At 35.0% G+C, this 16090-nt stretch overlaps 1 protein-coding gene across 2 annotated transcripts in view; it reads right to left on the reverse strand.

The window, feature by feature from the left end:
- LOC149832054 (ATP-dependent RNA helicase HAS1-like) overlaps positions 1–14579 on the reverse strand; it is a 36156-nt gene extending 21577 nt beyond the window's left edge. For both annotated transcript variants that reach the window (XM_090012341.1, XM_090012342.1), the window contains exon 1: positions 14036–14579. In XM_090012341.1, the coding sequence (XP_089868467.1) occupies positions 14036–14533 (498 nt within the window). In that variant the 5' untranslated portion in view covers positions 14534–14579. The remainder of the gene's footprint in view (positions 1–14035) is intronic.
- Between the last annotated feature and the right edge of the window lie 1511 nt (positions 14580–16090).

Below are 16090 nucleotides of genomic sequence, written 5' to 3' on the forward strand. Positions count from 1 at the left end.
TGACTTGATTCAGGGACACACACGAAAGAAAATGTGTGCATTACATGTATAAACATATCCCCAAGTCCAATAAGCATTGTTTGATTGTGTGTCTTCAATGTGTTAGCTTTTCAAGACAGGTCCTCAAGCCCAAAAAGTTCTCTGATTTTACTGTGGCATTTACTAGAGACAAGTCTAGCCATTTGTTAAGTAGATAATAACATTGCTACACTCGTTACTTGTTCCTGTTCATGTTAACTTACTCAAAAAATGTCTTCCTTTTCTTACAGACTCCTCTCTAGCTCCTCTTGCAACAGGTAATCATATTCTTCAATGCTCTCAGATCTATGTTTGAACGTGATGGAACTCACTGAATGTCGCAATCTGCTTCATTTATTCCATACAATAAGCTTGTTAATATATATATATATATATGTATATAATATATATATATATACAGTTTTCTATTGTAATATGTCTTTGCCTTTATAGGGGCATTTTAGTCATTTTACATATATGTAATTAGTATTGCTCATTAGGGGCAGACTTTCAAATTTTTTCCCTTTTATTTTATTTTTGCCTTTTACTTTTTGTATAAGGGCATATTGGTTTTTAATCAACATAGTCGTTGGGAGCATCCCAAAACGACTATATAGGCCCTCTTGTGGTCTATAAAAAGGGGTTACAGTCCCCGCTTGTAACTAATGTTTTTCTTAAGCATTTTTATGACTAATAAAGATCCCACTTTTTACTTTGATGTGTTTGCCCTTAGTGGCCATTGTAAGCACTTGTTTGTGCTTTTGTTATTGCCATTGTTTGGCTCTTTGTAATGTCCTTTTTCGGGACATGTGATTGTTCTTTAGTGCAGCAGTTAGATGCAACACTGAGAAAATAATGCCTTCATGTTTGGCAAATAGGCTCTAGAGGATAGTTAAGCTTTAGTTACTTTATAGTTTAGAACTTTAGAGATAAAGATTGGCATGTAAGACGTTGGTTAAATGTAATATTTTTAGTTATCATAAACTCTTAGTAGTTCAATTATGACTTATGACATTTTAGTACAACTTGAATATGAATTTAATTTTGTTAGTTAAGGCTTTAATTGTTTTTTAAATTTAAATTATGTAGTTGTCGTTTATTTACATTGTCAATTATCAGTTGCATGGTTTGTTATTAATTTAAATTATGCACTTGCCTTCATATGTGATTTTATGGTTGTATTTTATGCAATTTGTCATTGTTTTATGTGATGATTTTTTTAGAATGTTTGCCAATTTTTTCTAAATTTTCTAGATTTTCTTGGAATTTAAAAAAAAATAAAAAATTATAATACGTAATGATACAATACTTACAACCTTGATTGAAACAACACAAATCTTATTTCAAAAAATGTTTTAAAAATATTTTAGGCCAAAGTACTTAATGTGGTTTATCTTATCAACCGAATGCCCTCATCATCTTTGCAAAATATATCTTCAATTGAAAAAATTTATCAAACTATTCCAGATTTAAGTAAATTAAGAGTTTTTTTGTGTAAATGTTTTGTAAAGAGAGATAAATTATCACCTAAAGCCTTTGACTGTGTTTTTCTTGGGTATGGAGAAACCCAAAATGGTTACAGATGTCATGATTTGAAAAATGATAAATTGTATATTTCAAAGAATGTGAACTTTCTTGATAAAGAAAATGGATTTAAAATGGATAAGCCTAAGGATGATTCTAAGTATTCTTTTTTATTTGATTTGTTACCTAAGAAAGGTAACGATAGTGATGAATTAGAAAATGATCATGATCGAATCACACATATTTATGATTCTAGTGACTCCTTTAATGGAGAAGTTTTGAATCTTGAGATTCAAACTTATTCTAGAACTGGTGAGGACCCTCCATGTGCACTTGATAGGCATTTGCATGACCAACCATACGAAGAATCTAGTATTAGAAAATCCAATAGGACCTCAAGAACTTCTAATAGGTTTGTGTCTTATGAATCCTTCTCACCTAGATATAGAGCATGTCTTATATCTATTCACTCATTTTATGAATCTTCAACTTATAAAGATGCTAAAGATTATCCCAAATGGGTAAATGCTATGAGACTAGAGTTAGGAGCTCTAAAAAAGGCTAAGACATGGAAATTCAACTATTACTCAGAGGTAAGAAGAATATAAGATATAGATGGGTCTATAAAGTTAATTTTAAAATTTTGTGTATATATACCTGACTGATATATGTATATTTATACAATATATGTATATTTATACAATATATGTATATTTATACAGTATAGGCATATTTATACAGTATATGTATATCAAGGATGTTTCGGACATTTCATTGTATGTATTTTTAGTACAATTCATTAGGGACTGAAATACTTTTTTTGTGCTTATTTATTATATGTTTTTAATGTAATACCATTATGATTGTTGGGGTGGACTGCCTCCCTTAATGACTTGTGAGGCCTCTCTTGTACATGCATGCTTTTTCTAAAGCATTTGTGAAGCTAATACAATTTCTCTTTTTTTTATGCTCTTGTGGGCTTTGTGCCTTTGTGTTATTGTAGATTTCATACTTTTTGTATCTCTTTTATGGGATTGTTGTTTGTCCATTAGAGACCATATTATATTTGTGCACCTAGCCCTTAGTTGGCATTGTAATAGTGCACTCTTGTTTCATTACATGGTATAAGAGCTTGGCTCTTGAGTTGTGAAATCTATCTTGGATATACTTTCCTTGTGATAGTGTTCTTCAATCGTTAGTTTTCATTGATTCCTTCTACACAAGAATTCTTTATTATGGGAGAAAGAGATTTTGCCTCCGTCATCTCCTACAAGCTCAACGAAAATAATTATTTGATGTGGGTGACCGCTATAGAGAATCACATCAAAAGTAAACAGCTTTAGGGTTTTGTTAGTGGAACCACTAATGAACCCCAACTCAAATTGACAAGAAAAGAAGAAGATCAAGTTATCCTAAGAAGAAAAAGAGAAAGCCTTGCAAGAATATCAAAACAAGTTGGAGGATAGGGAAGCTAGCAATGCTCAAATTCTCTCATGGTTCATAAATACCATGGAGTTCAAAATCGCTACCAACATCATCAAATTTAAAAGAGCAAGTGATGCTTAGATTTTTCTAAAAGGCATCTTCATTCAAAAGGATATGGTTAGGCTATATTACCTTCAAGACAAAGTATGTAATACCAAACAAGGAGATAAAAGCGTAAGAGACTTTTATGGTATTTTATCTTATATTTAAGATGAATTAGCTATGTTAGAACCTAAATAGGAAGGTTTGGCTATTGAATTGAAGAGAGTGCAAGTTGAAAGAGAAAACCTTTTCTCATTTCTTTATGGTCTTCGACCCAAATTGGAATAAGTTAGGTCATTCTTGATTCATAGTGAAGCTCTTGCTCAAATTAACCAAGAAGAAACAAAACTTGGAATGCACAAGTCTAATGATGAGCTTTTTTGTAAAAACTTATAAACCACCTCACTTTGAAAAAAAAATCAATGGAGAAGAAAATAATGGAAGCAGATACGAAAGAAGATACAAAAATAAAATTATTTGTCATCATTGTAAGGAACCGGATCATATAAGATCAGATTGTCCGAAGTTCAAGAAAGTGGCCGCCATAAGTGAAGAACCTCCATAATCAAAGAAATAGGACAACTTCAATGATTTAACAATTGCCCGAATAGCAGAGGTCGTCTCACAAATTCTTAAAGTCACTCCTACATCCAGCACTGTCATTTCCTCCTCCTTTCCTCTAGGTAAATTTTCTTGGATTTTGGATTCGAGAGTCTCTTTTTACATGACTCATAATGAGTTTTTATTATCCGATTGCACTAATTCATATTTTTCATGTGTATCAACCGCCAATGGTACTTCTTTAAAAGTTAAAAGTATAGAAAACTTCAACAATATATCAAAAAAATTTATTTTGTTCCAAATGTAAGGGTTATTCTAAAATTATATTTAAACCTTTTTTTAGTATCTCAAATTTCTGATTATGGGTATAAAGTATTCTTCTTATCTAAGGCTTGTTGGGTGCAGGATCTTCAGCCAGGGAAGCTAATTGGCCAAAGTCATAGAAGAGGGGATCTTTAATATATAGATTCGTTATGTTTACCCAAAAAATCTTTTTATAATCATGTCAAATGTAAAACCCACTAAAAAACTTTTCGGACCCGGGTCGGATTCAGACCCGATAACCCATTAGGGTTAAAGATCGCAGGGGAACGAGGGTTTTATTTTAAACCCTTCCTCCCCTGCGTCGCTTTCCCCTTTCCCCTTCGATTGAAAAAGGGAAACCCTTTTAGGGTTTCCTAAATCTCCCCCCTTCGTGCCCTTTAAAATCGTGCAGAGGGGAGGGAGGGCTCTCAACCTACGCCCTCCCTGCTCCCACTTCTGGTGACCTCTCCTCTGCAACCCCCAGTGAGCCAGACGCCCGCCTCTCCTTCGCTTCCTCCCATTCGGCATATCTCGACAATCGCCCGACGCCGTCGGCGACCTAGCATGAGGTTGGCGACCTCGCATGACATCGGCGACCTCGCATGACGTCGGCCCCCTTCCAGGTACGCTCTCCTCCTCCTCCTCCTCCTCCTCCTCCTCCTCTTCTTCTTCTTCTTCTTCTTCTTCTTCTTCTTCTTCTTCTTGTCGGAGGGTTGGTGGCCCCCTGTCGTGTCTTCCCTTTCTCCCCCTTTCTTCTACGTTCGTCGGGAGGCCGGCAGAAGGTCGGTGGCCCCCCTGCCGCTTTCCGCCCCCTGCTGTTTTCTGTGCCCTGCCACTGCCCCCTTCTTAGGGTTACCAGTAAAATGGCGGGCAGGGGTTGCGCCCCTGTCCCTACGCTAATTATTGATAGGCGGACAGGGGTTGTACCTCTGTCCCTTTCTATTCTTTAGTATAGCTACAACCTTCTAAGTTTTAACACTTTTGCAAATTTACGCAATGGATCCCGTTTGTGCCCCGTGACTTGAGCTTTACATCACCTACACTCGCAGGCGCACACAGCGATGCAACCTCCCGAGGTAGGGGAAAGTCGCATGAGGACTTTGGATGAATAAAGTAAAGATTTAGAAAATTGAGATAATGACAGATGATACTCGCTTGTTTTTATATCCTTGAAATTATATGTTTCCTGTAGCCGACAAATGTTGCATGCTTATTTAGTTCTGTAGTTGGTTTCTGTTGTTAATTTCCTTCACTTGCTTCTTGTTGTCGTTGCACCGCATGTGATTATATTTGCTACTACATTTCTGTTCTAGTTGCCGCCCTCAGGCAAGCCTCGTGGGGCATGCAAGTGTGTGTACCACATTTCACGCCTTTCAGAAAGGTGCGAAATTGCGTACAGGCACTACAAGCTCGAGAAGAGAATCTTCTTTGTGCAAGGCCCGACTCCTCGAGCACAAAATCCTGTTTATAAAGCTTATGTTTCATCTCTGTGTTGCTAGATGCAACTAATTATACCCTGAGTCGGTTACTCAGAAGGAATGATTGGATTCACGGCGATCCCAAGACTTGTTTGAGATTTTCTGTTTCGTAGTGATTGAGCATGCCAAGTATATTCATACTACTTACAATGTTGTTTATATCTTGTGAAGAATATCTCTTTCAGCACCAGTGTTGTGAAAAGCGTTGAGGCGTAGCGAGGCGCTCCACCAAAATCTGAGGCGAGGCGTAAGCCTCGAGGCGTAAAGCGTAAGCCTCAATTTTTTTTAATCTTAAAAAAGATTATAAAAAATATCTAAAATTATAAATAAATAAGAATTGCTTTATTGATGAAACAACAACCAACAAGAAATAAAAAATCTCAAATAAATACTAAAAAAATATGAATATGAGATTAACATGTAAAAGTAACATTAATGCAATAACTTTATCTACGTAAGTATCTAAGAAATAAAATATGTGTATTTATTCAATAAAAAATTAACAACGAAATGCATATTAGCATTAACAACATCATATGGACATAATTAGAAAGTGAATGTTAGCATTAACAACTTATCAATTCAATGGATTCAACATATCTTTTGATTTTTTTTTCTTCCTCAACCGAATGTAGCAAGTTGTGCATGGCTTGCCAAATCAATTTAATGACCGACAACTTTTAAATCTTTTTTTTTGTCACCACAATAACGTGCTCAACTGACTACTAAAAGAGATAAAAACCATTAAGAATTGATTTAGGATGATGACCAGCCAGTGGACCCACTAAGTTTTTTTTATGAGAAGCACCCTTGACAAAACGGTCTGGACCAAAGGTCCGCCGTAGTAAATCAAAAGAAAATCTTAATTTAAGTAATTTAAGCTTATAAACTAGAATAAATCAAACAAAAAATAATTAATGTTAAAAACCTAAAGAGGATTCTCAAAGTTGCAGTAATAAAGTCTCATAATCAACACTCAAAAGAAGTAAGGCATTTATCCCACACCTTAAAGAAACCTAAAAAGATGACCTGCAGATCACAATCTATATAGGAGATTTTGGACAGAGGGTTGAGTCCATTCATCCTTTGCAAATCAAAGATGAAAAACCTATTTTGTGAACCAATGCTTTGTCCAAAAGATGGAAAGATAAGTCGAAGAAAAAACAGAAAATACAATCTGAGAACAAGAATGGGGAAAAAGTGAAACTTACCCAAAATGTACAAACTATGTGTTTCAAATGAACGAACTTGTCTCCTCCTTTCTCTACGACAACAAACCCTAATACACCCAAACAAATTTTTGGCCCCCAAACTCATCTCCTCCTAACTCGTCTCCTCGGCTCTCTGTTTTTCAGAAAACAACAGGCTCCCAACTGCGTGTTTCTCAGAAAATATAACATTAGGGTCGGGGGACCCTGTTATTTAAAACCTAATTTTTTGTCAAATGAGGGCTTTGACCCTCATTTGACCAAAAATCTAAGGCGTATACGCTTCACCTTGAGGCGTGCCTCGCCCCGAGGCATGTGCCTCACGGCGTATGAGGCGTACGCCTTGGGGCATTTGCGCTTTATACCTGCGCCTCAAGGCACAAAGGCCCTCCCCTTGAGGCGAGGCGTGCTTTTTGCGCCTTGAGGCGTGCTTTTAATAACATTGTTCAGCACAATAGATCTCTGCATTTGTTGCACCTTTTAGAATAGATTATACATTTTAATTACTGCTTTTAATGAAATAAATTGTTTATCTCGTGAATGTCCTACTTTATTTTATTCTACATTGTCTATTTGTGCACCTACCAGTTTGTTATGAAAATGACCCATTTCATGGGTAGGTAGCAAGTAGGACTTTATATACGGCCGATGGCGCGATGCAACATGGCTCGAGATCACCCTCTTTCTGCCGACGTCCTGGTTATTCTTTGTAGATAAGGTTAGTTTGTAAGCTAACGTAAACTTATTTTTCTTTCTAAAAAAAATTTGCTTTCGCCGACTTCTTTAAAACCAAACCCTGAAATCTGAAAGGTTTTCTCTAAATGTTTTCAAAATTTACAAATTGAATTTTTGGGGCGTTACATCAAAGACATTAATTTAGGTCATTAGCATAAAAGATTAGGACACCCAAGTATATCCAAATTATCTCATTTTTCATTTTTGAAAAACTTTTGTAAGGATAAAAATTTTGTATGTGAACATTGTATACTTGAAAAAATGTGAATGATACCTTTTGGATCTAGAACTTACTTAACTAATGAAATCTTTGAATTAGTGCGTTCGGATGTATGTGTCACGCTCCATTATGTCAAAAGGTGGTTATTCATATTATGTTACGTTCATAAATGATTTTAGTAGACATACTTAAATATACTTTCTTAAACTCAAATCTGGTCTTTTCGTGTTTTAAAAATTTTCATAATTTATTTAAAAATCAATTTAAAACAAATATTAAAGTCTTCCGCTCCGACTTAGTGGAAGAGTTTTTTTCAAATGAATTTCAATTATATCTAAAAATTCATGATATTTTACACCAAAGGTCTTGTGCTAGGATACCCAACAAAATGGTATTTTCGAAAAAAAACATCGTCACATTATTGAAACTACTAGGACCCTAATGATTTCAAAAAAAAATGAAAATTTTTTGGGCCGAAGCCACTCTCACCGCGGTATATCTAATAAATAGAATATCTTCTCAAACATTGGAAAACAAATCTCCTATTGAAAAACTTTTTAAAATTACTCCCGGTTTGAAAAGGTTAAGGGTATTTGGATGTAAATGTTTTATGCTTCTTAAAAAATATAACAAACTGTCTCATAAAGCTATAAAATGTGTTTTTCTTGGATATGCCAAAAATAAAAAAGGCTATCGATGTTATGATCAAACAAGTGATAAACTTTATGTTTATAAAAATGTTACTTTTCTTGACCATGAAAATGGATTTGCTTTTAAAAAACCTAAGAAAGAATCTGATTATGCCTTATTATTTGATTTGTTACTTAAATCAAATAATAAAATTATTGATAATAATGATATAGATATTTTTTAGTCTATTAATGACTCAAGTGAAGAAAGAAAATCAATTCATAACCTCTTACGATACTCTAGACGTGTTAATGGGGAGCATCCATGTGCTTTTGAAAGGTATAATCAATCAACAAATGTTGAAGAAACTAGTGTTAGGAAATCTGAATGTATACATAGGCCTCTAAATAGGTTTGTCTCTTATGAATCCTTTTCTCCAATCTATAGAGCTTGCCTTCTAGAAATTCATTCATATCATGAACTATCTAACTACAAAGAAGCAAAGACTTAAAAGAATAGGTAGAGGTCCATGAAAATAAAACTAAATGCATTACACCAGGCCCATGAAGAGTTCAACCTCTCCCCAAGGGAAAGAAGACAATAGGATGCAAATGGGTCTTTAAAATTAAAACAAAGAGTGACGAGTCCCTAGAAAGATATAAAGCAAGATTAGTTACAAAAAGATATTTTCAAGAATATCAAATAGATTATGAGAAAATATTTGCCCAAGTAGCGCGCATGACCACAGTTAGGACCCTAGTTGCAGTAGCATCCATCAAAAATGACCTATATATCAGTTAGTCTGACTATTGAAAAGGGTATGGTTCTTCGTTTTAAAAAAGGCTTATATGGGCTTAAACGAGCCTAAAGCATGGTAAGATCGTTTTAGTGAAACTTAGTTAAATCTTGGATTTAAATCTTATTACATTGACACTGCTCTTTTTGTAAGATCTACATGTACTTTACTTATCATTCTCTTTTTGTATGTTGATGACATGATTATCACTGAGAATGATCTGAAGAAAATTGAAGAAACTAAAATTATACTTAAAAAAATATTTTGATATGACTAACCTTGGTTTTTTGAAATACTTTTTAGAAAATAGTAGACTCGCCAAGAGAGTACATTTTGTCTCAAATCAAGTTTGTAACTGATATTGTTGCGCGCTCGAAAACATTGACACAAAATTTGTCGATACTCTTGAAATGATAAATGCAAAAATGAGAGCTAAAGATGGAGTAATTTTAGATTATCCAACTCCTTATAGGCAATTTATCGAATCATTAATGTATCTGTCTATTACCAGGTCTGACATTGTGCATGTCGTGCACACTGCAAGTCAGTTTCAACATGCGCTAACTGTAATGAAGTATGTAAAAATATAAAGAATGATTAAAGCATTCACAATGTCCTACAATGGACAAGAGAGAGAACAAGAGAGAAGTCCACTATGGGACAATACAACAAGCCTTAAAGGCAACACATAAAAATGAATATGAGCTTTATTAGAGAGGAGCTCTAAAGCTTGAAAAACCAAGAGGGGGAAGCCCCTATTTATACAAAGAGAAAAAGGGAAAAAGGGGAGCATCATTGAAGGCTCCCCATAGAGTTGTTGGGAGCCCCCAACAGTCACATTTGTGACCGTTGGGAGTCCCAATTGCTCTATGTGTGGCCACTTTTGCGTGGAATAAAAATAAAATAAAACAAAAAATAAAAGAAAATACAAAAAATAAAATGAAAATAAAACTATCTAAAATAAATAGTTGTTTTTAAAAAAACTTATAAAAAAGATGAAAATACCCTTATCGGGGATTATACATACATACATACATATATATATATTTATTTATATTTATATCATAAATATGTATATATATATATATATATATATTTTTTATATCATAAATATATATATATATAGGAATACATGTATTTTAACACTAACATTAGTTCACATGAGTGGCGTATTAAGAATTGTTCGATACATCAAGAAAACTATATCTAAAGAGATATTCTTATTGCTTATACTGATTTTGACTGGGGAGGAGATTCCAATAACCGTCACTCATTTATAAGTTTTTGTGTGTTTATAGGTGATTCTCTTATCTCTAGGCGATGCAAAAAATAACGAAATGTGTCTTTATCTTCCACGAAAGCTGAGTATAGAGCGATAGCTACAAGAACTACTGAGGTCATATGGATGAGATCATTACTTTCAGATATGGGTGTTGATGCTTTAGAACCTTCAAAATTATGTTGTGATAACAAAAGTATCATATATATAGTCAGCAATCACACATTTCATGAGCGAACAAAATATACTGAGATGGATTGTCACTATGTTCAAGAAAAATACTTGAAGGGGATAATTACTCTACCATATGTTCAGTCCAAGTTTCAGATGGAGGACTTCTTCACCAAAGCTCTTCCTCTACCAAGATTTTTGTATCTTCTTAGCAAATTTTCGGTGATTTCACCATAAGTTTGAGGGGGAGTGTTAAAATACTATGTATATATACCTGACTAATATATGTATATTTATACAATATACGTATATCACAAGTATTTTGGACATTTCATTGTATGTATTTTTAGTACAGTCCATTAGGGACTGAAATACTTTTTTGTGTTTATTTATTTTCTGTGTTTAATGTAATACCATTATGATTGTTAGGGTGTTGGACTGCCTCCCTTAATGACTTGTGAGATTCTATAAATAGAGCCTCACCTCTCTTGTACATGCATGCTTTTTCTAAAGCATTTGTGAAGCTAATACAATTTCTTTTTTTTATGCTCTTGTGAGCTTTGTGCCTTTGTGCTATTGTAGATTTCATACTTTTTTATCTCTTTTAAGAGATTGTTGTCTGTCCATTAGCCCTTCGTTGGCATTGTACTAGTGCACTCTTGTTTCATTACAATTAAGACAAAGGAGGATGGATACTTAGAAAGATTTAATGCTAGACTAATAGTGAAGGGATATGCTCAAGAATATGGAATTGATTATGAAGACTCTTTTACATGTAGCATGTATGACTAGTGTAAGAACTCTTGTTGCCTTAGCATTCATTAAGAAGTGGTTTATCTACCAATTAGATGTCAAAAATGTATTTTTGAATGGAGACCTAAACAAAGAAGTATACATGAACTCTCCTTGTCTTGAGATCGAGAATGGAAAAGTTTTTTGCTTGCAAAAAGCTTTGTATAGGTTTAAACAAGCTCCAAAAGCATGGTATGATATATTTAGTAATGTTATGCTAAATTTAGGTTTTAGATCTTGTTAAACTAATACTACTCTTTTTGTCAAAGATACATGTGTTGACATTATTATTCTTCTATTATATGTAAATGATATGATTTTTACAGAAAGTGACAAAAAGGGAGTTGATGAAATTAAAATAATTCTTAAAAATATTTTGATGTGTCTGATCTTGGTTTTTTAAGATATTTTTTAGGTATTAAAATGACTTATTCACCTAGAGGATATATATTATCTCAAATGAAGTTGGTTACAGATATTGTTGTCAAATTAGAAATCTATGATGGCAAAAAAGTTGATACGTCGAAGGTCATCAATTCAAAACTAAGACTAGAAGATGGAACACTCCTTGAAGATCCAACTCCATATCAGCAACTAATTGGATACCTGACTTACTTGTCTATCACAAGACTGGATATACTTTCTGCCAATCAGTTTCAACATGCACCAACTATTGTGCATATTAATGTCGTTTTGAGGATCATCAGATATATCAAAACTACTTTAACTAAAGGGCTTTTCATATCCTCATCCTCACCTTTAAACTTAATTATGTATAATGATGTTGATTGGGGAGGTAATCCCAATAATAGAGTCTCAACTACTAGTTTTTGTGTGTTTTTAGGAGACTCTCATATATCTTGGAGGTATAAAAAGCAACAAAAGGTCTTGTTGTCATCAGCAGAAGCTAAATATCGAGTTATGCCAACAACAACTATGAAAATTATATGGCTAAAGAGTCTTCTCAAAGATATAGGTGTCATCATCTCTGGTCCTTCGAAGATGTATTGCGACAATAAAAGTGCTATTTATATTACAAGCAATCATACATTCCACGAATGAACCAAGCATATAGAAATGGATTGTCATTATGTTAGAGAAGAATACCTGAGAGAAACTGTTCAAATGCCCTATGTGACCTCTGAGTGTCAGCTAGCAGACTTTTTCACTAAAGCTTTACCTTCACCTTGTTTTTATTCTCTTCTTGCCCTATGTGACCTCTGAGTGTCAGCTAGCAGACTTTTTCACTAAAGCTTTACCTTCACGTTGTTTTTATTCTCTTCTTGCCCTATGTGACCTCTGAGTGTCATTATGTTTGGCTCTTTGTAGTGTCCTTTTTGACTTGTGATTGTTCTTTATGCTCTTTGTATGCCCTTAGAGGCTTTTATTATTTCCGCTCATTTGATTACAAAGCTTAGTTAGACTATTAGAGATTATTAGCGCACATTATTGAGAAGCATATTTAGGATACAAATGCCAATTCAATTACAGCCCATTTATACAGGGCCATGATTGATTCTACAAATAACACTGGGTCAAGGGATAATCTTATCATCATTCTATTCTCCCTCCATACTAGCTTACCTTTTATGCCATGTTACATTTTTATATCGATATGTGTATTTGCAAACCACTACTTCAAACAACAAAGATTAAAAATGAGAGTCCTCGCAAGTATACTATTATTACAGTACACAATACCTTATGAGGTGCTCCACTTTAGAGATTTTGTGCTCTAGTCCTAGAATGCAAACTATTAGCATAGGTGGATAACCAAGGTAAGACCAATTCATTTGGATCTGACTCTCTTCAAATCCGCAAAGTCCACTTTTTTCCTCTTCTACATAAGTATGAAATATTTATGCCAGAAGCATAGTTATGGTCAAGGCTCCTAGTATGGTAATAGCTATTAAAATCTGGTTACCGAAATGTATTTCATGTCAAAATATTTGAATAAATATATTAAAATTCATTGTGGCCGAGGTCACAGGTCATTGATCTAGTCGTCATGCCCTGCTCTTCCCCTCATTAAATCTTTGATTTGATTTGCCATTGGCAGAGTCAACTCCATTTTAGTCCCATGATATCTGCATCTCAATGGAATCAAAGTAAAGAACCACTGAGGTTTATGTCAGTAAAGACGCTTTACTTTTACATTGTCAAAAGACAATGCTAACCTCCAGACATGCTATTCCCTGCCTCAGCGTGCACATGCTTGCCTTCCCATACCATAAGCAACTGATTGAATATATCATTGGCAAGAGTGAAGAAAAACAGCAGAAGCGGATTTTTCACTATAATGGCTATAAGCAGAAGCCGTTCCCAAAATAAAATTTCTCTCTCTTTTTGTTCAAGGGTCTTTTCAGAGACCACAGAAACAATTATACTAATTGAAGGGAAAAAAATGAAAGATTGATCAGTTTTTACTTCTCTATTAATGAATCCAAGATCACCAACAGATAATTAAACTATCTTCAATAGGGGTGGGAAAATTTGTCATTCGACTTACTTATTCCATTCCCGTTAGGCTTTTGTCAGCCCTAATTTTCAGCGGAAGATACTAAAAACTTGAAAACCAAAAAGGAGAAAAAGAAGTTGGTGAGGATACATTACAACCCACATTTCTTTAACGCAAAGACCATAATCAGAGCGGACTCACGTTTAAAAGAGCTACACAGAGTCTCATCAGATACAGAAGAACCAAAAAATCACAACAATTAAAACACCAAAATGGATAACTTCCTCAATAAGAACACCAATAACCATAGCAATTCAAAAAACAGAAGCACGCACCTCGGTCATATTAGTGAACCCCATCCCCTTAATCGCCTTCATGGTCAGCTCTGACAACTCCAGCGCCTCGAATGACGTCGAGCTCATGATCCCCGAACCAGCACTCGTCCTCTGCTTCTTCGCATCACCGTCGCTTACTTCCTCTTCGTCCTCGCCCTCCGAATGCTTCTGTTTCTTCGCCGCGTCCTCTACCGCCTCCTCTTCTTCCTTTCCTTCTTCATCATCTTCGTTCGCAACCGCCCCATCCTCCTCTTCCTGTTGCTCCACCATTCCCGGGTTCTTCTTCTTCTTCTTATCTTTCTTCTTCTCTATTGCGTCCACCATCTCGAACTTCTCCTTCTTCCTCTTCTTCTTCTCCTTCTCGTCGTCCTGGGGAGTGGCCTCTGCAACAGAGGCGTTCTCTAGGGTTAGCGTTTCCTCAATCGCCTTCTTCTTCATCTTCTTCTTGTCTTTCTTCTTCTTCGTCATCTGGTGGTCGTCCTCTTCGGTTATAGACATGGTTGGACGCAGAGAGAGACTCACACAGCCTTGTCTGCTCAACCAGAATCGCGAACTGTGTTAGGGTAGCCGCTGGAAGCGTTTTATAGAGGGATGTTGACGGGTCGGATCTAGGCATTACCGAGTCCGACTTATTCAGATCCAAAGTCGGATTCGGAATCGGTTGGGCATCAGCTAAAGCGGAATCCGGATCCGACTACCTTAGAATCCGACTTTTACATGTATTCGGATTCAGATCTTAGTCAGATGACTCAATTTAACTTTTTATTAGGACCTGGACTCGGATTGGGTGCAAAACTCAATACCCAGTTCAGATCCAACTTAGCTACTGAATCTGGCTAAAAGGATCAGGATTTCCTCGAATATCCGGCCTGAATTCTAACCGTTTACATCTACGATTAATCCACTTCCAAATGGATGGGTTCTGTTCTGAGTCTGAACCGAGATGGACTAGTGGATTGGGTCTTGTGATTGTTCCGGATCCGTCACTGTGTAATACTAATATGGTGGGAATCGGGTTAGTGCTTGAGGTTGTTCTATGTCCATATCCGATATTTAAGATATCTTACTATTGGTCCAATGTTGTCAGTATCGTTGCGAATCGGCCGAATCTTATCACATTGCAAGAATATCAATACAAAAAATGATTCAGATTTTTCTCAAATAAATAATAAAAATGCTATAAAATAGTTTTTTAATGTGCTTAATAGTTTTTAATATTATTTTAGTAATTTTTAGTCACTGTCAACTGCTGGTTAAATGTTGGCCGATTCAGATTGATTCGGGGTTTGAAATCAACATAAACTGAAAGTCATATTAATGGGTCAAAAAATTATAGGTATATCAAGTATATATGTATAATATATACATGTGAAAAAATGGGCGATATAAAACAAATTTTTATTGCATAATAATAAGTTAAAATATTGTTAAAATGTTATATTTTCAATATGGATGCTTTCTTTCAAAATATCGCATTATTTTCATTTAAATATTTGTTATTGAAAATATCGCGTGAAAATCACAATATTTTGAAAATATCAGGGGAACAAAACCCTGTTTGGATCATTGGATGACAGGGGAACAAAACCTGGTGTTGGCAAACCAGGTTTTATCTCAAACCAAGTGTTTGGCAAAACTTGATTATTTTTTTTCCCATAAACCAATCCACAATGGGCTGTTTTGGTCACTAAAAACCTGAATTTCAAGTTTGTGATCACAAAAAAACCAAAAAAAAAGAAAAATAAATAAAGGACTGCCATTTTGCGTCCAGCCACCAGTCGAGAATGGCTTGGCTAGTGTTGCCATTGTCGAACTACATCATCCAAGTCATTTCCTAGTCTGTAGCTAGCTGGAAAATGGTCGCAGCAAGTCATTGAATATGAAAATACTCTCGAAAAAAAAAATGGTTGGCCAGCCATTTTCCAGCCAGGCCAAAAAAAAGAATAGCTGCCCAGCCATTTCCCAGCCGGAAAATGGTCGATCAGCCACCACCATTTCTGAAAAAACATAAAAAAAAAAAGAATCCCTACCATTTCTAGGCCGATTGCCAACAGA

The sequence above is a fragment of the Nuphar pumila genome, chromosome 7 (assembly GCF_984573655.1).
Source record: "Nuphar pumila chromosome 7, dmNupPumi1.hap1.1, whole genome shotgun sequence".
In the NCBI taxonomy this organism is placed as follows: Eukaryota; Viridiplantae; Streptophyta; class Magnoliopsida; order Nymphaeales; family Nymphaeaceae; genus Nuphar; species Nuphar pumila.